This window comes from Exophiala xenobiotica (genome assembly GCF_000835505.1).
Source record: "Exophiala xenobiotica strain CBS 118157 unplaced genomic scaffold supercont1.6, whole genome shotgun sequence".
NCBI classification, from domain to species: Eukaryota; Fungi; Ascomycota; class Eurotiomycetes; order Chaetothyriales; family Herpotrichiellaceae; genus Exophiala; species Exophiala xenobiotica.
Genome location: NW_013562489.1, coordinates 3,073,501 through 3,095,727, shown reverse-complemented (window position 1 = coordinate 3,095,727; position 22,227 = coordinate 3,073,501). Strand labels below are relative to the sequence as shown.

General features: G+C 51.6%; 7 protein-coding genes across 8 annotated transcripts; 4 read left to right on the top strand and 3 right to left on the bottom strand.

Moving 5' to 3' along the window:
- Positions 1 to 469: 469 nt before the first annotated feature.
- PV05_10419 (carbamoyl-phosphate synthase arginine-specific small chain) lies at positions 470 to 2,477 on the bottom strand. Its single transcript, XM_013456860.1, has 4 exons — positions 2,328 to 2,477; positions 2,199 to 2,211; positions 933 to 2,145; positions 470 to 882 (listed from the first exon to the last, which is right to left on the bottom strand). The coding sequence occupies exons 3-4, from the start codon at positions 2,077 to 2,079 to the stop codon at positions 596 to 598; spliced, it is 1,434 nt and encodes a 477-aa protein (XP_013312314.1). The 5' UTR covers positions 2,080 to 2,145; positions 2,199 to 2,211; positions 2,328 to 2,477; the 3' UTR covers positions 470 to 595.
- Positions 2,478 to 4,878: 2,401 nt separating this feature from the next.
- Positions 4,879 to 5,978, bottom strand: PV05_10418 (uncharacterized protein; the record flags this gene model as incomplete). The annotated part of the gene is made up of 4 exons (XM_013456859.1): positions 4,879 to 5,059; positions 5,110 to 5,293; positions 5,348 to 5,645; positions 5,703 to 5,978. The coding sequence occupies 4 exons, from the start codon at positions 5,976 to 5,978 to the stop codon at positions 4,879 to 4,881; spliced, it is 939 nt and encodes a 312-aa protein (XP_013312313.1).
- A 1,448-nt stretch (positions 5,979 to 7,426) lies between these two features.
- On the bottom strand, positions 7,427 to 8,446 carry PV05_10417 (uncharacterized protein; the record flags this gene model as incomplete). The annotated part of the gene is made up of 1 exon (XM_013456858.1): positions 7,427 to 8,446. The coding sequence occupies one exon, from the start codon at positions 8,444 to 8,446 to the stop codon at positions 7,427 to 7,429; it is 1,020 nt and encodes a 339-aa protein (XP_013312312.1).
- A 1,962-nt stretch (positions 8,447 to 10,408) lies between these two features.
- PV05_10416 lies at positions 10,409 to 11,401 on the top strand. 2 transcript variants are annotated; one of them, XM_013456857.1, is made up of 3 exons: positions 10,409 to 10,584; positions 10,656 to 10,960; positions 11,019 to 11,401. In XM_013456857.1, the coding sequence occupies exons 2-3, from the start codon at positions 10,661 to 10,663 to the stop codon at positions 11,118 to 11,120; spliced, it is 402 nt and encodes a 133-aa protein (XP_013312311.1). In that variant the 5' UTR covers positions 10,409 to 10,584; positions 10,656 to 10,660; the 3' UTR covers positions 11,121 to 11,401. The 2 variants fall into 2 exon arrangements, with proteins under 2 accessions (XP_013312311.1, XP_013312310.1); XM_013456856.1 differs by having other exon boundaries at positions 10,584 to 10,960.
- Positions 11,402 to 11,565: 164 nt separating this feature from the next.
- Positions 11,566 to 16,889, top strand: PV05_10415 (arginine-tRNA ligase; the record flags this gene model as incomplete). Its single annotated transcript, XM_013456855.1, has 7 exons — positions 11,566 to 12,036; positions 12,089 to 12,883; positions 12,992 to 13,315; positions 13,395 to 13,550; positions 14,660 to 14,986; positions 15,049 to 16,664; positions 16,715 to 16,889. The coding sequence occupies 7 exons, from the start codon at positions 11,566 to 11,568 to the stop codon at positions 16,887 to 16,889; spliced, it is 3,864 nt and encodes a 1,287-aa protein (XP_013312309.1).
- Positions 16,890 to 18,227: 1,338 nt separating this feature from the next.
- Positions 18,228 to 19,666, top strand: PV05_10414 (uncharacterized protein; the record flags this gene model as incomplete). Its single annotated transcript, XM_013456854.1, has 2 exons — positions 18,228 to 18,259; positions 18,316 to 19,666. The coding sequence occupies 2 exons, from the start codon at positions 18,228 to 18,230 to the stop codon at positions 19,664 to 19,666; spliced, it is 1,383 nt and encodes a 460-aa protein (XP_013312308.1).
- Positions 19,667 to 20,734: 1,068 nt separating this feature from the next.
- Positions 20,735 to 22,144, top strand: PV05_10413 (uncharacterized protein; the record flags this gene model as incomplete). Its single annotated transcript, XM_013456853.1, has 1 exon — positions 20,735 to 22,144. The coding sequence occupies one exon, from the start codon at positions 20,735 to 20,737 to the stop codon at positions 22,142 to 22,144; it is 1,410 nt and encodes a 469-aa protein (XP_013312307.1).
- Positions 22,145 to 22,227: the final 83 nt, after the last annotated feature.

The window sequence follows — 22,227 nt, the reverse complement described above, 5'->3', positions numbered from 1 at the left end:
CCAGACAAGCTGGCCGCAGGTGGGGAAGGCCTGAATGAACGAGGGCAAGAGGCCACGCACGGTATAATCGCTCTTGACCCGGCGCCAGAGCACGTAGGGGGTGATCGATGCCGGCGTGGATTTTGACCGAGGAACGATTGACGAGAAGAGAGGATGGGACTTGCACTGTGCGGTGACTTGATGGTGATTACCTAGGTACCTACGAGGTAGATCCAACAACCTCGATTACTAAGCTACTAGAAATGACCACTGGTCTACGGAGTACCTAACCAAGTTACTTGTGTTGTACTGTAGAAGCTTCAAGCCCGTCGTCGGTAGGGACAATAAATGAGTTTTCATCATCATGACATGCGAAGTCACCCCTGACTTGCGCAAGCAGAAAATGCTCGCCTCTCATATCCGAGAAGATGGTACCAAGCCCACTGAAGGCACATCGTTACAACTCGAAAAGCACGGTATGGCATCTAGCTTGCCTTTCATAATTCATTTATTCTCAAACCAAAGTTACGTAGGGACTACGCGCGAGGCTACTACAAAACCCACGCGATAGATTAAAGGTCAAGAACGCCCTTGTCCATCGCTTTGCTCCATCTTCTTAGGCAGCACCTGCAGCATAGACTCGTTCAGGCTCTTGTGCAGTCGAAGCCATCATGTTCCGGATGCCTTGTGTGAGATCAACACCCACTCTTTCCTTAGCCAGCAAATCAACCAATAGAGGACTCGGCTTGCTATCACGGTGAGGCTGGAAAGCCGATTGACTCTCCTTGTACTTCTGTACATTGTCCAGATACATGTCGAAAAGGTACGACGAGTCAAGCGGGCCTCCTTTAGCTTCGGGATGGAACTGGGTCGAGAATATAGGTCGAGAAGCGTGGATCATACCTGCAGTGAAGTTAGCATAGGATGCGTTGAGCCAGGCATGAGCAACTAACCTTCGTTGGAGTTGTCGTTCAAGTTGGTGAAATATGGCTTCCAATCTTTGGACAAGGTTGAAGCATCGACAGCATATCCATGGTTTTGGCTGGTAATGTGGCATTTCCCAGTAGTGAGATCCAGGGCTGGGATATTGTGTGCTCGGTTGCCGTACTTGAGCTTGATGGTCCTGGCTCCAGCGGCCAAAGCCAACAACTGATGACCAAGACAGATACCAAAGATTGGTATTTGAGAAGTCTCCATCAACTTTCGAAGGTGATAGACGGTGTCCTGGCAATGAGTCGGATCACCTGGGCCGTTGGAGATAAACACGCCATCGAAATGGTGAGCAACCTTGTGAATCGGGTAGTCGAACGGGAAGCAGGTGGCGCTAGCTCCTCGGCTGACTAGACTACGAAGGATGTTTTCCTTGACACCGCAATCGATGACAGCGACGTGAGCGTTTGGGTTGGGAGCACTGGCGTGGAATGGTGCTTTTGTGCTGACTTTCCGCACGAGGTTGATTTGCTCAGGGTCAATAAAGGCCTCATCCTCATCCTGGTCGTATTCCTCCCCGATAGTGATTTTGGCCAGACTAGAACCTTGCTCTCGCAGGTATGTCACAATGGCACGGGTGTCCACCCCAGTGATGGCTGGAACGCCTTCTCGTGCACACCATTCACTCAAGCTCTCGACTGCAGTCCAGTGAGAGTATTTCTCTGCCACATCTGCCACAACCACACCCACAGCCTGGATATTTGGGCTTTCAAAATATTTCAGAAGGCCGTGCTCGTCTCGAACACTTGATGGCACGCCATAATTGCCAATCAATGGCTGGGTGAAGACCAAGATCTGACCTCGATAAGAGGGGTCGGTCAATGACTCAGGGTATCCCACTAGTGAAGTTGTGAAGACGGCTTCTCCTGAGACGTTGCTTCGGGCACCGAAAGATGTGCCATGGAAAATAGGACCATTTCGGATGGTAAAAGTGGCTCGTTCGTGGGCAGGAGCGGTTTGCTTGTAATGCTTGTGTAGAGGAAGCTCTTGTTGTCGGGGCGTGTTGTTCGACACGGTTGCGAGCGAACGTGCTCGCAGAATCGATGTGCTTGGGACGATGGTGCCTGCCTTGGGCACAAGGCTCGACTGTTTTAGGAGTCGAGAAAACATGTTGAAGAGTTATGACTGTTGTATCTTTTCTTGACCGCTAGTTGGCTTGAGCCTTCCACAAATGATCTATTCCACCGGTTAGAGACGCCAGACTCGAAAGGACGGAGGTGAGTAAGTACCACTAATGTAATCCTATGAGCAAAAACTGTTAGCAGAGGTTCAAACAGATACTGCAGTGACGTGTTTTCTGTTGTCACACTGGAGTGAAGAGCTTATCAGTGGGCTGTTGAGGGGCATGAGGCTCTTACCTGAGAGGTGAAGATGCTTGGGAAGCACATGAACGCGATGCCCGGTGTTCAGCAAGCAGGAGTATGCACGAAGATGAACCTTTTCAGGTCCTCGAAGGCGTGGAAGAACTAGTTGCAGTCGTTCTGCACAAAATTTCTTCCTTTGCTGCAAGACGCAATGTGGAGTGAAAGGAGGAAAAGATTGGTGCAAGATTTTATCAGGCGCAGGCCCGGTGGATCTGGAGCTCGCTCGGCTCGTTGCCCAGGCCAATCGCTGCTGCTGTAAATCACAACAGCAAAATTTCTTGCATATGACGAAAATGCAACAGATTTCTATTCCACTCGGTTGAGATGTTTGAAAGATAACAAAGTCCAGCACCCCGACTATGATGTACAGAATACGTCGTTCAACCTGAAAGCGAGATCTGGCCATGTCCGTCCCCAGCCAAGGCTCTCTCTTTTGATACTTGTAAGAAACAACAACACTTTCGCCCCCGGCCCTACACGTGATCGCAGTGTTCAACTGGCGACCAAGTATTCCATCCATCTGAAAACTCTTTGTCACTGCCCGGACAGGACCATATAAGGACATCATCGTCTGTGATTTGGAATACCAGCATATTGGATATCCGCTGGATTCTCCATGTCCAGTGCCGGAGGCGGGCGATCCTATATCTGGCACATCTGTAAACCCCAATCACCTTATCGGGTAATCTTCTGGAGTTTGCAGTTGTTGCATCTTTTGTGAGCGCAACTCGGACATATTTCTGTTTTGATACTGATTGCACTTTTTCCGTCGTTGCACTGATCATCAGGGTTAGCTTTGGCCGCCATGCAGGGTCATGGGCTAGCGTACACAAGACCATATGAAAATGCCCTTCTTTTTCGTCTTGACAAGCGGCATAGTCACCCGAGACTTCGCACGCGTTAGACTGGTATGGTCCAAGGTGATGGAGCTGCTTGCTGTTGACAGTGGTGAGCATGTCTTCAGGATTGCAGAATCGCTGGGCTTGAGGTAGGATATGACTGCGACCTACACCACAACAGACAGTCTTTGACTGATATTCAAGATGGACGGAGGGCGGGCGAAAGGTTTGACGGTCCACTAGAAGCTCCGAAGCGAGTCACACGATTTTGAGCGCGTCGACAGCAACTCGTGAATGAGAAGATGAAATTTGAGGCCGGCAGACAGGTAGGTTGAGGTTTTGTATCCAGAATGTCGGCAATGGAGTGGTTACACCGACTGAAGTCTCGCGGCTGTCGGAGATCGAGTCGCGTAGTCAGGTGGAGCAATCTTACTTGGGATTTTGACTTTCTGCAAACCTGATATTCGCGTTATTCGGAGCTCTATGCGGATGTCGATGGCTACACACGTTACACAAGAATTTTGGATGGCAAGGGTCTCAAGAGGAAGCTCGGATTGTTTGCTTGTTGTTCGATCCAATGCAACCCTGCGCGTATTGAGGTGGTGAACTGTGCTCGGTGGTGAGGAAGAGTCCAGGGCGCAGAAATTGGAAGCGTCCGTCTGTGTTCAGTGGTCCACTCATGTCTTGGGACCATGGCGAGCATCACATGGTCAGTACGAAGTGGCTGGCCGAAAGTGCCAAATCGGTAGCAGTCCATAGAGCAGAACGGATCCTTGAGGGATCGGTCCAAGGCCCAGTCGCAAAAGGACCCCAAAAGGCACTAAATCTCGGGACAGGTGGCTGTCGGCAACGAGATGGTCATGTGGAGATTCAGGAACGAGCACATCTGGAAAGTCCACTCGATGGCCATTTGCCATTTGCTTTAGACTTACCAAAGTGTCAGGATGGGAATGGGAGGAGTCAGCAGATGTGAACCCAAGACGACTCTAGTGATGCGGCACCACAAATCCCCGGCATGGTCCCTGGCACGCCGTCAGAGCCTCATTTGCTTCCCCAGCGTGGTACGGATACGAGTAGAGGTTCGAACGGAACAACGTGGGAGGCGTGGGATGACATTCGTGACATCACTTTGCGACTTCTCATCCTGCCTTGGTGGCTCGCTGGGTGCCTTGTATTCATGCCCCATCAATTGACTTAGTACATGTTATTTGGGCACCGGGTTATTTGACATGGGCAATGAGCCATGTGTTGGCATCATCTATTCTTCCGAGTCTTTTCGCCTACTTTGGTCCCATCTTCTGATCCGAGATCAGGCGCACGATTTGCTGGTCGACAACATTGGGCACATCGTCATCATGTGTTTGCCGAATCAATAACCACGTTACCCTTCACGTTTCTTCGAGTGGCTTCGAGATACTGTATACGTTACACAGGACAGCCCCACGTATGCCGGCCTTCACGATCTTGGGTGACCATCCCGGGTTTATCTTGCGGCGCCTAACGGGGACATCCGACAATTGACGTTTTATGCTTGACCATCATTCTACTATTTGCTTGATTCAAGAATCGACTTTCGTGACCCATGATCTGGAGTCTGGACTCGCTACTATTCACCCTGCCCGGCCCAAACCGGTGTGGTTCATAATACCGGCGAGGCAAAAGTCCACAAAACTCGGACCTGACTGAACGGACTTCTAGTTAGCTTCCTAACTGCCCAACTCCTCGTCCTCCTTCTTGCCACGGGCTCGCGGGCTGGGAGCCCTAAGTGTTTCTTCGTCGCTGTTTGGCTTTCTTCCCAGCTCCACCATACCACCTCCAGCACCACCATAGGGTATACCATCGATGAGTGGGGCTTCTTGACCATGTAAGAATTGGTAGTAGTAGTATCTATCTGCGGGTTAGAAACCGTGCATGAACACCAGTTCATCATGACTTACGCTGCGACGAATAGAGCGCCTCCGACAATATTTCCCAGAAGTGCTGGTATGATGCCTTTCCAGATGTACAGGCCGACGCTGATACCGGGCGTGCCATGCCAGATAGCTATTGGGATGAAGAACATGTTCGCGACGACGTGGTCAAAGCCGAGTGACACAAAGGCAAAAGTCGGCCACCAGATCCCTGCGTGACAACTCAGTTTAGAGCGCTACAGGTGCGACCTTGCTGTGGACTCACCCATTATTTTGCTGAAATACTCACGTCCAGACATGCCGAGATAGCATGCCAGACAGACGAGCCAATTGGCGCCAATGCCGCGGAGAAAGACCTGGTGCCATTCCGGTGTGACTTGCTTCGTCTTTGCAAATGACTGGACTTCTTTCATGTAGCCCGCTGAGTCAAAGGTGCCACCATAACCGGTTATGATGGCTACCAAGAACAAAGAGCCGGCAAGATTGCCCCAGAATGTAACGGTCCAATGGATCAGCATCTTGAGGACGCTAAGGCGACGGTGGTACACAGCCATCGCAGTAAACTGTCCGTCGTGTCAATAAAGGAAGGCCAATCTTGTGTCGGGTCTCGGTTATCATACCATAAAAGATCCCGTACAGAGCTCGGCTCCGGTGAGCACTATAGTGCAAAGTCCGTAAGGAAACACCAAAGCCGAGATGGTCCGGATCAGGCCGGGAGCATTTTCTTGGAACCACGGTGAGGCATTGGTGCTGAGAGCCGTCGCACAGGCAAACGACAAGAGACAACCAGCGGAAACTGCGCTGAAGAAGATCTTGTCTAATCGCTGGTTCCCTTTGACAACACCGGCGCGAGAGACGATCTCGGCGGTCTCTTGAGGAGTGTAGCAGTTGTACATGGTACCTGATATACTGAGTCTGGCCAGAGAGGATAACGTTGTGCCAATGAGCAAAGGTAAGCAAGCGGGCTGGTGTTAATTTCTATCAGCGCTCGACTGAACGCTTTTGATGCTCTCGAGAAGGCTGTCTTAAGCAGGGGTGAGTTAACGCCAGCAGGTTCGACATGGGTTATATGTTTTTTTGGACTCTTTCGAGCGCGTCTTGCTGCCATCGCTGGCCGTATGATCAGCGGACGAAGCAAGAGCCAAGTTCAGTATCCCCTTGGCAGTCTGTTATCAATGTAACATGTCTGTGCGAAGGGCTTTCCGCAATGCACATACGTTAAAGCTCGAGCTTGCCCTTGAAGACGGCACAGAGCGTGCAGTATCTTACCATAGGGGGACGTTCCTCCAAACTACCAATCCAAGATCGGCATCAAAGGCTCAATATCTCGCCCAAAGAAGCAGGAGCTTGCAGCTTCAGCATCAGTAGCTTGACCCCATACACACGGAGAAACTGGACGTCTTGCTCCATCAAAGATAAGCACGAGGCTGATGTCTGGATGCATCATACATGATTGACAGGGTGGCTTTGAAGATCAGCAAGCAAGATTATTAGCCTGGCTTGGCTTGAGGTCACTGACGTATGTTGGCATAAATTGGTTGTTACCGCATGGATATTACGGGGACGTCCAGGAGAAGAGTCAGCTACGAATACCAACTTGGTGGTTGAGGCTCTCCGGAGTTGCGGAGAAGCATAGTCGTGATGCGGATCGGATTGTCGAGGCACGATACCATGCTGAATAAGGGCTCTCTTATCGTGAAATCCAGTGCATTGGGTCTTAGCGCGAACAGGTAGGTACTTCGGATTCGAGATAATTGGTGACGATCTGGACATAACTGGTAATGCATCAAGACACTGCTAAGAGACTGTGACCTGCTTTGTCGCTGGGGATCGGGCAGTCCTGACTTCTGGATCTCGCAATGCTTTCGAGCAATCACTCGGCGTGTCGGCAGCCCATGGACAATGAACAGCCTCCGGCTAGGACCCTTTCTGCAGTCGCCAACAAATCAACTATAGCAGAAAGACAGAGTCACATGAGAGTCGACATGTCTGCCTTGCTGGCCTTGCTGATTCCCTTCTTCAAGCGCATAAAGGTCGTCTGTAGAGGTGAAAACTGTTCACAACGTTGGATCTGCGCAAGCCTTTCAATCCTGTTCGTTCGTCATCTTTCTGGGATAGTGGGGCGGCCCATTTAGATTTGCAAAGTCCAGGAGCATTGGTTGTGAAGGCCTTTGACTACCATACTAATCCTCGTGGATAAATCTGGCCTTTCAGCTCCAATGCAGCGCCTGCAGAAACCGGCCTTAGCCACTGCCAGCCCGCGATTGCTGCCCATCAAGGCTTTGCGCGTTGTCATGGCACAGCCATGCTTGCTTACTGCAGCAGAAAGGTCCTCGGCTGGGACTCAGATCTCTTCATCTTCGGATTCTTCCTCTATTTGCTTGTCCATGATCTTTCTCCATTCCTCCATCATCTTCGTCATATCGCCGGGAGCCATGCTAGCGTCCACAACCTCTTTAGGTAATTTGTGCGCGCTATATTTCGTCGCGGCAAACTGATAAGCTTCGGGGTCGTCGCGCTGCACAAGCCGGAACTCCGGATCGAAAATCGAATCACCATCTGGTTCGGGGATTGATAGTATCTCCAGCCACGAGAACAGTAATGGATCCGTCCTCGGCGCCCAAGGATTGATGTCGATCAGCCAGACTCTCTCATGTGGAGGAGGAATGTAGACGTCGAATACAAAGTTATCATCCGGGAAGTCAGTCAGGCGCTCGAGGAAGCGCTGGATCTTGGCCTTGAACGAGTTCCGCAAGTCGAAGAGGAATTCGAAGTAATTCATCTCCCGCTGGCTGATAGCGATGAGTTTTCTGTTTCGCACAAAACACCGAAATTCCAATGACGGATTCAAATTGAAGGACTTCCTCAAGACAAGGTGGTATGGCACATCAGCCTGATCGACGCAGCCGTCAAATGCTTGCTCGAGATCGTGTGTGATGAAGTCGCTGGACTTTAGGAGCAGGTAAATATCGTTTGGCGTCCGACATTCCATGTCGTTGGTTGTTGCTATCCATGTCGCATCCTTCGGAGCCGACCAGTTCAATTTCGGCACGACCTTGCCTCCAAGTTCGGCGATTATAGAGCGGATACGCTCGTGGACGTCGGCCCATGCACCCGAAGGGTCCTCTTCTTCCTCGTCCTGAAAGCCACTGTCCTGGTCGTTGAGAGTGTGTTCCGGTGGCAAGACAATCCCGTCAGCTCGCAGATAAGTCAGAAATGGCTCAGAAAGCGGTGCAAGCCTAGCTTTCGGCGTGAGTGAGCGGAAGCGAGGTTGCCATGAATGATATGAACAGTTTAGGATATGTGAAGCTGTGACCGGGGGGAAAGGCAGCGCAGTCAACGGCTTGGGCGTTTCTTCTGCCATCTTCTGACATAAAAGAGACTACCAGGATCCGTCTACACTCGATCAATATCAGAGCCCGGTGACGAGTCCATCTGACAGGGGCAAAAAGAAGCCTTGGGTGGAATCTTCGAGTTCAAAAGTCGGAAGCGACTCGCTGAGTCATCCAGGACCTTCACTTGGCTTTGATCACGTGACTTAAGTGCTTGCCAAGCCCGCCAAAGCAGCGCGCCAACTTGCTGTCTCGCTATTCAGACGGGATCCTCGAGATGTTCAGGATTTGGATGTCTCTTGGCATCGAGGCTTGCAAAACCCAGTGCCAACCTCAATTCAGGCTTCCTGAAGGTCAGCAGACTCAGTGCCTGCCGCATGGCTTCCCGGTGCAAAATTGTGACTCTATTGATAGCTTGCCAGCTGGATGCGTTGTCGACAGCCCCAGCCGAATCCCATCATCGATGCCGGTTAAACGTGTGAAAAGGACACGAGGGCTGAGCCTTACTGACGTGAAAACGAAAAGAGAGAACGCTGCTGCTCGCTATCTCACTGCAGCTTGCAAAACCCCGGAACCGTCTCACAACCATCATGCCGCGCCGAAAAGAGGCTGGCATCTGGACGAATTCTTTGTCAGTGACACCAATAATCAAGATTCTGGTCAATGAGTGACCCAAATTGCTTCAATCAGCTTGAAGCTTGTGCTCTGTCCGCCGTATGCTTCTCGCCGCCCTGTAACGTCAGCTCGCACCTTGAGTGCAACTCCTCCACGTCAATGGTTGCAGACCAGCTCTCGTGCCAAAGTCATGGGATCGAAAAGTTGTTGTGCTATCCTGCAGCTGAAAGCAGAAGAATCTACCGTGGCCGTTAACATTGGAAATCATTGGCTGCCAGAGCGGCATACTGCTCGTGGAAAATTGCTGTCAACGTTCGAGCGCGGTAGGTAGCCGCATTCCTGGGCCTCCCATTACAATCGTGATCGGATCACACAACTCTCCATGGTATTCGTCATATGTCAGGGCCAGACGGTGCCCCCGAATGCTTCCATTCGCCTTCTCGTCCTGCTGCGACAAAAAAGGCGGTGTCGCATTTGGGTCCAGACTGAGGTGCGTATGGCACTGCATGTGCTTCGTTTGCATGTCCAGACTTCCAGTCCAGTTGCCAAAGCTGGGAGAGCGCTCCGAAACGGCTGGCACAGATTGGTGCGGATTCGAGGCAGTCAAACCTGTAACAGGGAAGCCTTCGTTCTGAGAGCGAAGCATTGGATATGGACCCGTGGCAATTGAAGACCACCTTGAGACAACTTTGACCTGAGCCGGATTGCTCACCTATATGCAGATCGACCATGATGATGCTAACGAACTTTTCCTCCGTGTTCATGGCTCGTCGCCATCACGGCATCACACAATTATTTCGCGAACGTTCCTCAAAAATCACCAAGCCTCCCGAGGGATCGTTGGACATGCTATGCTGGCGGGTATGCAGGCTGCCGTGCACAGTAAGGTAGGTGAAGGGGAGGAACGAGAAGATTATGTACATCACCGTTGAACTGGCTGCGTTTGGTTTGAAAGTAGCGGGGTACATGTGAGACATCAGAGATTTGAAATCTGCAAAGTAATCAAGGGGACTGTCGCCGGTGTCTGAACCTTCTATGTCTAGTATCTTCTCCTTGTGGCTTCTTGGAAGATCGATTCTCTACTATGGTCTCATGGGTAAATCGTGTAAATAATTTGGCTAGGGTGCCATTCGACGACAGACAGCAGCGAGGACAATTTGTGTGGCAAGAGGGCCTTTGGTTTCATTTACCAATGAGACCCACACGAGACCGTAGTACAGTACTAGCGCATTCGTCAAACCCACCACGAGTTGGGTGACGAGTAGCTACTCGTGCTACTGCGTAGCTTCGAACCGAAAACGGCAAGAGCCGACCGCAACACCGAACATTCCCAAGTAATATAAATACGGATTAGAGGGAGTTATCACCCGGTTTCGATTGAGGATTGCGGCTTTGAGCACTGTTGCCGGAGAGATCAATCCGGAGCTTATTGGCCTGCCAAGACGCGCCAGCTTCTGTTGTTTTGTATGGCCAAAGAGATGACAGGATTCCCTTGGGATCGATTAATATTTGCTCAGTAGTTAAGAAAAATCCTTACGGAGTAATACTAGTCCACGTACGTATCAAGCTTCCAATCCTTATACTTGTCGGAGCTATCACATTGTGCGACACTGATACGATGCGCAGCTGCAATGAGTACGTTTCGACTTCCGTTTAATGCCAACCGAACAGGCCCTCCCAACTTTCTACCTGCACATATAGACACATACAGTGCTAGCAGCCACGCGGTGCTCAGAGACAAGGGAGAGCATCGGCGGATCGAGCTACCAGGATCTAGTACGGGACTTCTAGGAGAGACGACGCAAGCCTTTTCGGGGACGTCTTCGCCTTTCGCTCCGCATGCGAAAGCAAGAAAGCTTAGAAGCATATCTGGACAGGTCGAGGTCCCACCATCGAAATCAAAGAAAAAGGCTGTGTTTATCTGGCAGTGTGTGCGTTGCTGACTTGTTGTCCTGTATGAGTAAGACCAAAGCTGATACTTATATACAGTGCCAAGACGGGAAAAGTGCGATCAGTATAAAAACAGAGCACTGCCCGACCTGTTCCCACGCAAGGTGCAACAACTGCAGGCTCCAGAAAATCACCCAATGACAAGGATTGAGAAAGAGGATGCGCAACCCGCAGTACGGCTTCGCTTGCTCGGTGCAGACAGGGCGTTCGCAGCAGGGGGAGGACGATTGGTGGTACAAGGAAGGAGAAAGGCGAAAAGTGATGCGAAAAGGCAACAACCCTTTGGCGCATGGTATATAAACGCATCAAGCCCTGGGATTGGTCCTTCCAGGAAGTTGGGCATCAGTTTGGTTTATACCTTGGATATGAAAGGCGTGTCGAAATCGCAAAACATGTGTTCCCAGCGCAGTTGTTCAACTGCCTCTCAAGCGTTCGTTTACCTCGCCATCGCGTGGGTGATTTTTGCATTGCGGCCTGCGCAGACTCATTTCAATTCATCTTATCTCGATGGGAAATTAACCAAAGGTCACATTTGCTGACGGTAGTGCCTCGACTGTCCTGGGCCGAATTATCTTGTTTTTGACCAATGTCTGCCTCAACCGCCCAGCAACACGAAGACCTCGGAGAAATCAGGGAGGTAGGGACAGATGAAGCATTGGCGTGGTCACTTGATTGTAGTCCTGCGGTATGGAGAGTCTTCTCGTCTCGCCGCGAGCTTAGTGGCATTCGGGAAGATGAGAATAAGCCTTGGGTCGAGGTGCTGGCCGCGTTTATAAGGGATGATCGTGGGGCTGAGGCCGACAGCAGAAATCAAGCTGGAGCGGACGAGGAGGGGAGCACCGTTCGGACGTTCATGCACGACCTGGACACCTCCGACATATCACAACCGCAAGCAGAGTGTGTTGAAGACTATTGCTTCAATGCTACCCTCGAAAAACTGCAAGCCGGACAAAAGCTTCCCTGTAAAGCGTGGGTTGCTGAAGGGGGAGATGGATGGTACAAGCCAGCAGCCGATTGGCTACCACCACACAGCCTGTATGATGCGTTGAAAAAGCCGGTAAGTCAAGAATGGCCTGGAGAACAAAAGCGTGCTTACAGATGATTCCAAGAGATTCGGATGGAGAAAAGATCGAGCCTCACCAGCCGCAGCCGCAGTTGGGCAACTTGGGGTAGAGTTGGTGGATCCCTCACCCTCACACCTCTTGACCCACCCGGCCTCGGGAACTCCGACCTCGACGCCGTCGTCGTATTCCACAAACAACGAGACGAGCTCGCAGACGAAGCAAGACGAGGCACCCGACATAGAACGACGAATGACATTCATCTATGACCTAGATTCTTGGAACATCTGTGCACTTGTGGCTACAGCATCAGAAAGCCAAGCGGCTGCTCTACGCGATGCCTTCTTTAAGTACTTGACCTTCCGGAGTTCCATCGAAGCAAGCTTGTCTGATGGCTGGCCCACCTTTCGACTATCCCTTCACCTTCCGTACTATGCATGGCGGTGTTCTTCCAACCCAAAGGCAGATCCTCGTCATGACCGGAGGAACCACCCGCTCAGGCACCATAGAGACGTGTCTTTCCTCAATTGTGAGGGTGGAAAGGCCTTTCTTTATGAGGCGCAAATCTCATTTGTGCTGGCCGGAATTGATGAGTGGAGATGGGTTGCATACTGTTTCGTCGATTCATACTTCGACGAGGATGGCGAAAATGCTGCGCAATATCACAAAGACGTCTCCGATGGGTCACATACCGACCCATTCGAGTATGGTGTAGCCGACAAGCATACCGAGCAAGCCAGTGAGTTCTTTCTCAAGGTCTTCAGAATCAGGACGAAACAGATCATGCAGGAATGGGAGCGTGTGGTTAGGAATGTGGAGGCAAGCATCCGCCAGCATGCACGAGTGAGTCTCCTCCGCATTTCTATTATTTGGCTACGGGACTTCTGCAAGTGCCCACTCGTGAAGACCCCGCAGGAACAGGGTAGGTACAGCTCGCTGACGAGGTTTCAGAGCCATGAAAAGCGTCCGACAGAGTCTCCGGGCCCATCAGCTGCCGACGGAGTGATTGAGGCTTATAGCGATGAGATCCAAAAATCCCTGAACTGGGTCGGGAAAGCCTTGTCTGTTCTGACGGAACTCTCGGAAGTTCTGGACAAAACCTCTGATGCCTGGGACAATTTCCGCCGCTTTCAGGTGGTCAAGCTTCAGCTATTATCTTCAGCGAGCCGGACTGGACCCTCGCTTTCCACCATACGGACATCCTTCCTCCGATTGGAGCTGCTGAAAAAGACCGCTGAATTCATGGCTAAACGCTGCAGTACTATGAAGCAAGAGGTAAGCCGTCGCTGTCGCGATCCCCTTAGAGCATCGCTCGCCGTCAAAGATGGGAATCTAACGGTGGCATTATGCACAGCTTCAATTCCAACTGAGCCTCCACGACATGGAAGTCGGAGATCAGCAGCGCAGGTTGGCAGAAGCAAGTAACAAGCTTGCTCAAGCGAGCAACCAAATGGCTCAAGCGAGCTACGATATGGCCCAGACGAACAAGAAATTCTCGTTCACCATGATGGTAAGCCAGAGATCCCACAAACCCTACCGAGCATTGACTGAGCGGTTCCGGAAAGTGCAATTTCCCCCTTGTCTTGACAGCGGCCATCTTTTCGATGCAGCCTGGGGTGCTGCCCTTGCCCATGTCTTCTGCTTCTTTCGCATGCTTCCTCGTTGGCTGCGGAGTTGTGTGTCTGGCCACCTACCACTGGGATGTATTCGGGAGTTTCTGCCAGCAGCGCTGTGTTGGTTCTGCAAAGCGTCTTTACTCTTGTTGCAGTCAGGCCATCCGTGGTACCGTACTACCGCTTCCCTCTACCGGTGGAAATGGCTCTACAAACAGAGATATTGAGAGTGACGGATCAGAAATGCACTCCATCGACAACACCCACCAGCAGCCACACCAGACGCCCCACCCTTTGTCTGGACGGGGAATCATGCGCGATGATACACTCGAATAACCTCGGTCCGCGCATGGCCACCCGTATTGGAGAAACCAAGGTCACCAAATAACTGGGATCGGAAGTGTCACTTCACGCGAGCTACGTTACATTCGATATCCAGAAAATGGTGCAAGGAGCATGTTATACTGTGGTAGCTGGCATTGACTCTAGATTATTCTCAACAATGCGAGGTGTGAACTTCACACGACCACGAGACGCCATCTACAACAATTTGGTTGTTCTGCCGTGCATCCTCCACAGTCTGTTGCCGCCGCATAAACCATATGGTGTGCACAAGGATGGCAGCGTCCCCGAGGACTAGGCGGAATTCACCTTGGGCACCTGCTACTCCCCACAGACATCTGACGCCGGTCTGATAAGGAGACGTCGATGTCGAAGCCAATGAGTCTTGGAGAAAGCAACCAGGCAGGCCTGGCTTGCCGGCAACACAAGTTTGCGTCCTGCGGCACCTGCGCAACGTGTACGCGTTGGCGGCGCATTGATTTGACGATCCAATACCATGTGTCCGAACAGCACAGTCATCTGCAGGATGCTACGCGACAACTGGCGCCCAACCACCCCACCAGAAGGAATGCTATGATTCGTCAGGATATTCACAAAGCGAAGGCAACTTACGCCGACATACGAGAAGCAGTATTATACCCGTTGTTGCCCGGCTTGTATACAGCTCCCATCGAACACCTTGTTCCCAAAACTCAATGCTGCAGGCGCGATGGCGACACTTACGGACGATGGTCTTTCGGCAATGTTGGAAGCTTTGAACGTGGAAGCCACCTCCCCACTCTTTCCGTCTGCTGACAGCAAGAACAATCCGATGGATATATACCTCACTCGCCTAGCAGATATACTCGTTCAACTCACCAATTGTGATCCCCAAGTGGCACTTGACTCGATACAGTGGCCTAACGAGATATGGGACCTTGTCGTCGTCCTTCCTCGTCTTCGAATTCAAGATATCGACAGTAAGGATCCTGCTGCTGAGCTGAAACAAAGGGTATGCGGTCCTTGCCATCCTTGGGGTCCGAGCAACTCTTACTAACTCACATATCAAATTAGTTCCCGCCATCGCCTCTTTTTGCGAACCCTGTCGAGGATGGAATTCATCTGCGGTTTTTGCTCGCTCCGATCACGCTCGCGCGTGTACTTATTCCCTACATCCTTGACCGGGGAGATACATATGGGAAGATTACCCTGGAAGGTCATGTCGACCTTCCATCCACGGACCGCCCGGGCAATAAGATTGTTGTCGAGTTCTCATCTCCAAATCTTGGAAAGGAGTTCGATGGCAACCATCTGAGAAGCACTATCATTGGGGCATACATCGCTTCTTTGTACGAAGCAATGGATTGGGACGTCTGCAGGATGAACTTTCTCGGCGACTGGGGACGACATATTGGACTGTTAGCCGTTGGCTGGCTCCGATTTGGTTCGGAGGAGCTCTTTGAGACCGATCCACTCCAGCACTTACTTGGTGTCTTCTCGCAGATCAGCAAGCTGCTGAAAGATGAGCAAGAAGAGGCTAGAAGATTGCGTGCTGAAGGTCAAGTTGATCGAAGTGAGGTGACTAACACAATCTCCGCAGAGAAAGACGCCTTCTTCAGAAGTATGGAGAATGGTGATCGAGATGCTGTGGACTTGTGGCGAAAGATTCGCGAAGCTTGCGTACGGAGCTACACTGACCTCTACGCACGGCTAAATATCGCCTTTGACGAGTACTCAGGAGAGTCCACAGTCAGCCATGAGACTGTCGCTCGAGTAGAGGCAATACTGAAAGAAAAGGATGCGTATCGCGAAAGCGAGGGAGCTTGGGTCATCGACTTTGAGAAGCACGGCTACAAAGGGCAGAAGACTGCTATCGCTCGGTTCAGCGATGGAACGACCACCTATCTGTTGAGAGACATCGCGGCGGCGTTGGAGAGGAGTGATACGCACTCCTTCGACAAAATGATCTACGTGGTCGCGTCCAAACAAGACTCCCATTTCCATCAGGTCTTCACCGCTCTAGAAATCATGGGCTATTCTGAGCTAGTTGCAAAACTCCAGCATATCAGCTTTGGAAAGTTCCAGGGCCTGTCACCACACGAAGACAGCAGAGGACTCTTGTTGAAGGATATTCTCGACCAGTGCCAAAGTACAATGGACGACTTCTTGGAGTCAAACCCTGACGACTTCGCACAGGTTCGAGGAGACCAAGGAGCCCGCAGCCTTTCTAGTCCTCTTGCTGCGATGGGTCTCATGACCCAAGAACTGTCCATCCGACGCGGCGCCACCTTCAACTACGATACCCATAAAATGGCTGATCTCGACATTTACTCGGGCCTAAGCCTCCACTACTGGTTCACTCAAGTTGACGCAAGGCTTCAAGGCGCAACTATCAATCGTGAAGCTCTTGAAAAGGCAGATTATTCGATTTTCGAAGAAGAAGCATACTCCGACATCCTCCGTCTCCTCATCCAATTTCCTGGCATGGTCAAGTCTTCGGCGAAGAGTTTAGAATCATCCATCATACTGAATTATCTATTTCGCGTTACCGACGCTCTGCCTGCTATTTTCGACAAGGAGGAAGTTGCGGAGAGCTCGAAACTGAACATTGCCAAACTGGCATTGTTCGAATGTGTGCGCCAGACTCTGAGCAATGGAATGGCGATGGTCAGTTTGGTGCCAGTGCGAATGTAAGCTTTGCTCGCTTTCATTTTTGTTCTATTGCTGACTTATGGTCCAGGAGTACGCAGACCGGAGGCATTGAACAGTCAGCGCAGGAGGAACAGGCCGCGCAGGATCAACAGAACGAAGAATGTCAACAGCCCGATCAGCCTGCACAGACAGAACACGACGATCAGCCTGCTCACGATACACTAGCAGAGCAGACTGAACATATAGCGGAGACTGGGGCTTAGGGGTTTTATTGCTTTGCTATGGATTTATTGGATGGTCACGCCTTATGGTTTCTTGATGGAGTTTTGCAATGGTACTGAGCGGTTCCTCTTCCTGCCTAGGGGTCTTCTTGTACGACTGCCAATCGTTTTGATTCCAATTTGTAGGGGTAGGGATTTTAGGCTTGTTGAACATGGTGCAATTTTTATTTCTTGCCAGATGTATGCCTACTCTTCCAAAGTCGCTGGTACAACTAGTACTTCCTGCTGGCTACTGTCACTCAAGTTCGCCTTCAAGTTGTAGACACATAGCCCGGAATTCGCATGATGATAAGGCAACGGCGCCTGCTTGCTCTGGATTGGGCTTCAGTGCAGGAACGACCTCGCCGCTCGATCGCTTTCCCATACCTGAATGTCAAGACTGCACGAGCCAAATATCATGGAAAACGTCGCCTGTTCGCCTCGTTGGGCTCTGGCGGCTTGGTCTGGGTACTCGTCTCGCACTACATTACTTGCATGCTCCAATCTCCAGTGTGCTTCGGCCTGACGACAGGAATCCTTCTCCGCAACGGGTCGTGCTCTAGACAACGGGTATCGACGGGATAAGGATCTCGAATTCTGTCTGATAACTCAGGTGCATCCTGATTACTCGGATTGGTTGCTTCGCTTTGGGTAGCCACAACAAACTGCCAATCACCCTTTGAGCTGACATCGACCTACTGCTACTGCTAGTAGCGTGTACACCTCCCACGGGCCGCGGAATACGAGGACGAACACATGGCCACCCAACAGTCAACGCCTTACATTGCCATAAGCAAGCGAGCAATAGCCACGAGTGGAAACATGTCGCCCCTCGAGACTTCACACCGTGAACAGGCTGGTCACAATACTGCCCAAGGCATGACAATTTCCGCATATTGTTCCAAACTGACCCAAAATTGGCCATTGGACAGCAGCCCGAAGGTCTCCCATTGGCAACGCGATGCGATTCAAGGGTTTCGTGATTTGGTGCATTGAGACAACGAATACATGCATGTCGGTGGTCGTCGAGTGAGATCACACTCCGGCGACAGGGTTGATGATAACCCCTCATTCACAATGCACAGCAGCCTCGTCGAGCCGTCCCAGCGGCCAGTAGGGTCGCGCCACGATCTGAGCTCATGCGGGTGTGCCCAGAGACTTTCTGTCCATTGTCCAGAAATTCAGGCGCTATGCGGCTCTGCCGTCGAGGAATGTGAGCACAAGGATATTTCTCTTGCTGTCAAAAGGAGTCGGACGCCTGGTAGCCTTTCCAAGTCTCTTTCCAGCATCACACGCAGATGGTGATCTAGGCCTTGAGTCGAATAAGGTGGGCGGTTCACCATGGACGCCCAACAACGTCGGCTCTACATCCAGTCAGTTGCCCCCCTTGTCACTGAAAGTCATTTATACCCTGACACAATGGTTGTAGATGGTGTCAGAGCCAGCGGGTCTCGCTGTCGGTGTTCAAGCCCGATGGCGAAACCGAAGCGTTTCTGGTACCTGGAGATCTCCTCCGGCGACGCTCACGGACATTCCGTGAGTCGTTGACTTGTTATGTCTCCGGCATGCCAATCCACGATACGTCCGTGGAGACATTGGAAGATTTCTTCCTGTGGACCATGTCGCCTCAGCCTCATATCGACGAGCGAGCATCCTTCGACCAAGCGGTAAAGTTGGGTATCTTCGCGTCGAAATACAAAATCCCTGCACTAAGCAATCAACTCACGGACATGATCCGAAGCAACCTGGCAAATGGGGAATGGAAATTGCAAGCTTCTATAGCCGATGAGATATACGAGGCGGTGCCAGCGGGGGCCCCGTTGCGTGAAGTCGTCCGCGCGGCGTTGGGACAGTTGCCCAGATCGATTACTACTGATCTTGAAGAGGGTAGCCGAGAAGAGTGGAAAGCCACCATCTTGAAACATGCACAACTTGCTTGGGATTATATCGAGGCCAGCGGGTCGGAATGGACGAAGTCAGCATATCTAACTGGCGTCTGTCGCTTCCATGACCATAAAGGCATGGGCTATCAGAATGGCTTGTCCGCGCCTTGTGACGGATGTGCGTATGCTCAAGATGAATGTTTCCCAAGAGTCGATCAAGAAACACCGGCGGACATGGATCAGGTGGATCCGCTGATCGAAGAGCCTGCCGAGACGGCTCCCAGCAGCGACGAGACATTTCACACAGCCGAGGAATTGTCAGTCCCACCGCCAGCACTGGAGCCAATTGAGGAGGAATCTGCGCCTCCCGAAGAACCAGATATTGAGCCGACACCTCCCGCAGATGACTTTGACACTCCCGTACCAGAGGTCGAGGAGGCCGCGATCGAGGAGTATCCACCAGAGCCAGCAGTGGATTCAGAGCCGGAAACATTGCAGGCGGTGGCACAGAAGCCGGCAGATACGGGTTTCAATTGGGCAGATGACGAGCCAGCTCCATCCGAGGTGAACGAAGTACCAGCGTCTGAAGTCAACGAGGTCGCCGCATCTGAAGTCAATGGCATCGCACCATCGGAAGTTAGCGGCGTAGCCTCGTCGGAGTCCAATGGTAGCATCATTTCTCAAACGTTGGCCAAGGAGATGAATGGGGCTGCTGTGCAGGAGTCGGTGATTGTGGAGGAGGCCGATGTGCCTGTAGGGGCTGGAGGCAATGCAGATGGTCATGTTGCGGAGGAGAAGGGTGTTGGTGCTCAGTCCCCGGTGGTCGAGGGTGAGAGCTCGAGCAAGAAGAAGAAAAAGAAGAAGAACAGGGGAAACAGTGTGAGTCAGGTCAAATAACTCAGTGTCGTTGCCGGAGGATGAAGAAGCGCAGCAGGGGATAGTGTCAGCCAGGTCAAGTAGTGTCGTTCTGCCGAAGGATGGAGGCGAGGAATGAAGATGGAGGACGGGAGAAAGAAAGGGAAAATTGCACTCTGAGGGATACGATGGAATACCTAGGTAGTGTAGGGTTGAATACACTCGCTTTGATGAGCGTTCGCAGAAGTTTGAGCCAATCAAAATGTATGCTTTTTCTTTTGGCAGTGTATCGTGCTCTTAACCTTGCTCTTCTCTCTACGCGTAAGTCAGTCAAACAGTAGTGTCGTGCTCTTAGCATTGTTCTTGTTCTGCGCTGGAAGGATGAGTGAATCAAGGCACGCCGAGGTCTGCGACGTATCGGCATCGATATATTCGACTGCCTCATACTCTAACCTTGCTCTGTTCTGTATGGATAAATGAATAGAGAAATGCATACGTCAGCGAGATGTAGGCATCGATACATTCGACTGCCTCATACTCTAAACATTGCTCTGCTCCGAAGGGATAAGTGATTCCAGAAATGCCAGACTAAGGGAGGGTGTAGGCATCGGTATCGGTATTCGCCTGCCTCATACTTAAACTCGTACTGCTATGTAAGGAAAACGGAATCGAAGAATGCCCAGGTCTCCGAGAGATAAGCATCGATATATCGGCCTGGCACATCGAATATGTCGTGTCACCGCACGAGCGAGTCTCCATGCGATTGGTGTGCTTCTTGATGACTGGTATCGCTCTTGTTGTTGTTTCCTCCCTAGAGGGCATGTGTCCAACAACAGTGAGAGAGTCTTCCTTCTTGTGGCCACTAATGAGGTTGTGTAAGTGACGTTCTACTGTGTAGATGCATTCATTCAATGGATCTCCACGAAATATGGCACTAAACTGGATTCGGAGTGTCAACAAAAATGACGCGCTCAGACTGACATTCGAGAGACCACACTGTGCAACAGCGTTAACGGGTGACTACATGATGAGCAGAATCGTATAGCAGCAGCATTCGCTACATCCTTTGTCGTCGCATGTATACTTTTCAACTTCAACAACTCTCCTAAAATGCCCGGCGAAGAAACCATTCTCGACGGCCCTGTCACCCCTGCGCCCGTCTTCGCCTACCGCGCGCTGAAAGGCATCTTTTTCGCCTCGCCCGAGTCCTCCCCCGAAAACGAAAACAAAGAGAACCTCACACCTGCATATGCGACTTCGCCTTCGCCTGAGAAGCGGAAGATCATGGACGGAGCAGTGCAGCTGACGCCCTCGCAGAAGCGCAAGCGCGACAGCGGCGGGGCAATCCTGTCGCCGACGAAGGGAATTCTGCGCACACCAGGCCTCGCGACTCCGAGGACGAAGTTCCTGAAGGATATTAATGTCAAGTTCAAGAGTGTCAGTCCGGAAGAGGCGGAGAAGCAGAAGAAGATTGAGGCTGCAACGGTGGGTGCTGGAGACAGATTGTCAAGGACAAAGGCGGGAGAGTGTGCTGTTCGAGGCTCAAGGCCGATGAATGACTTTACTGCGCCTGCGAAGAAGGCTCCTCAGTCTCCAGTAAAAGCTGAACAAGGAACTGCAAAGGAAAATCGGGTGGTGTCTAATGGCACGACCGCTCTCTCGTCTTGCGCCTTCGAAGCGTACATGGCACAGACGGAGAAGGAGATGAAGAGAGTTGTCAAATACGGTCAGAAAATGCGAGAGTATGCGCGCAAGAAGGATGCGGAGAACCAGGAGTTGAGGGGCATGATTGAACAGCTGCGGCGCGAGAATGAGAGGTTGTTACGTGCACGGCCGTGCCATAGCGATCAACCAGCACCAGAGACGCAGTCCAGACACGAGGCTGAGAAGAGCGATGACAACATTGCCAGAGGGCCAGAAGGATATGTCCGTGAAGAAGTGGACCGCGTCGAGGCGAGGAGTCAGATCCGGGTCGGCCAGAAGAGCCGCGCAGATGGGATCAAGGAGTCGCACAAGGTGGATATGTCAACAGCGAGTACAAGCGCAAGAGTTGCGTCTGTATCCTCGAATGGCCAAGAGCAAGACCGACGCTCCGGAGTACCTATATCGTCTTCTGAGCGACGAATTGGATCTGCATCCGTGGCTGAGCCTGCGAAGACCGGCAGGCGAACTGGCCAAGAAGAAATTCTTCTGCCCATGCGCTCAGCTTCCGGCACGGCAAGTCATACAAACATGTTCACCAAGGACAACACCAACACCAACACCAGCGCAGTCGCAGCGGGAAGCACACGTCTCGCACCAGATCGCCTTGCTGCGGCCCGGGAGCGATTACGTCTACGTGCCGAATCGAGAAGGGTTAGTGCCGAGCAGCATGGTCATGGCCATGGCTATGCAGACGGACAGAGGGACGCTATTCTGATCGAGATTGAGCCGGATGATGCCATTGCTGGGTCGCGGAGTTCTCACAGGGCTAAACATGAGAGTCGTGAGCAGAGCCTGGTGGACTGGGTCAATCTGTGACTCGTGTGTTTACAGGACGATAAGGTTGACCGAATACCCACATGAGAGAGGGGTGTAGTGTATTACAACAACAGGTCACACGA

Coding starts and splice junctions, on each gene's coding strand:
- PV05_10419 (XM_013456860.1), bottom strand. CDS start 2,079: ATGTTTTCTCGACTCCTAAAACAGTCGAGCCTTGTGCCCAAGGCAGGC. Junction 883..932: donor GAACGACAACTCCAACGAAG/GTTAGTTGCTCA, acceptor ACTTCACTGCAG/GTATGATCCACGCTTCTCGA.
- PV05_10416 (XM_013456857.1), top strand. CDS start 10,661: ATGAGTACGTTTCGACTTCCGTTTAATGCCAACCGAACAGGCCCTCCC. Junction 10,961..11,018: donor CTGTGTTTATCTGGCAGTGT/GTGCGTTGCTGA, acceptor ACTTATATACAG/TGCCAAGACGGGAAAAGTGC.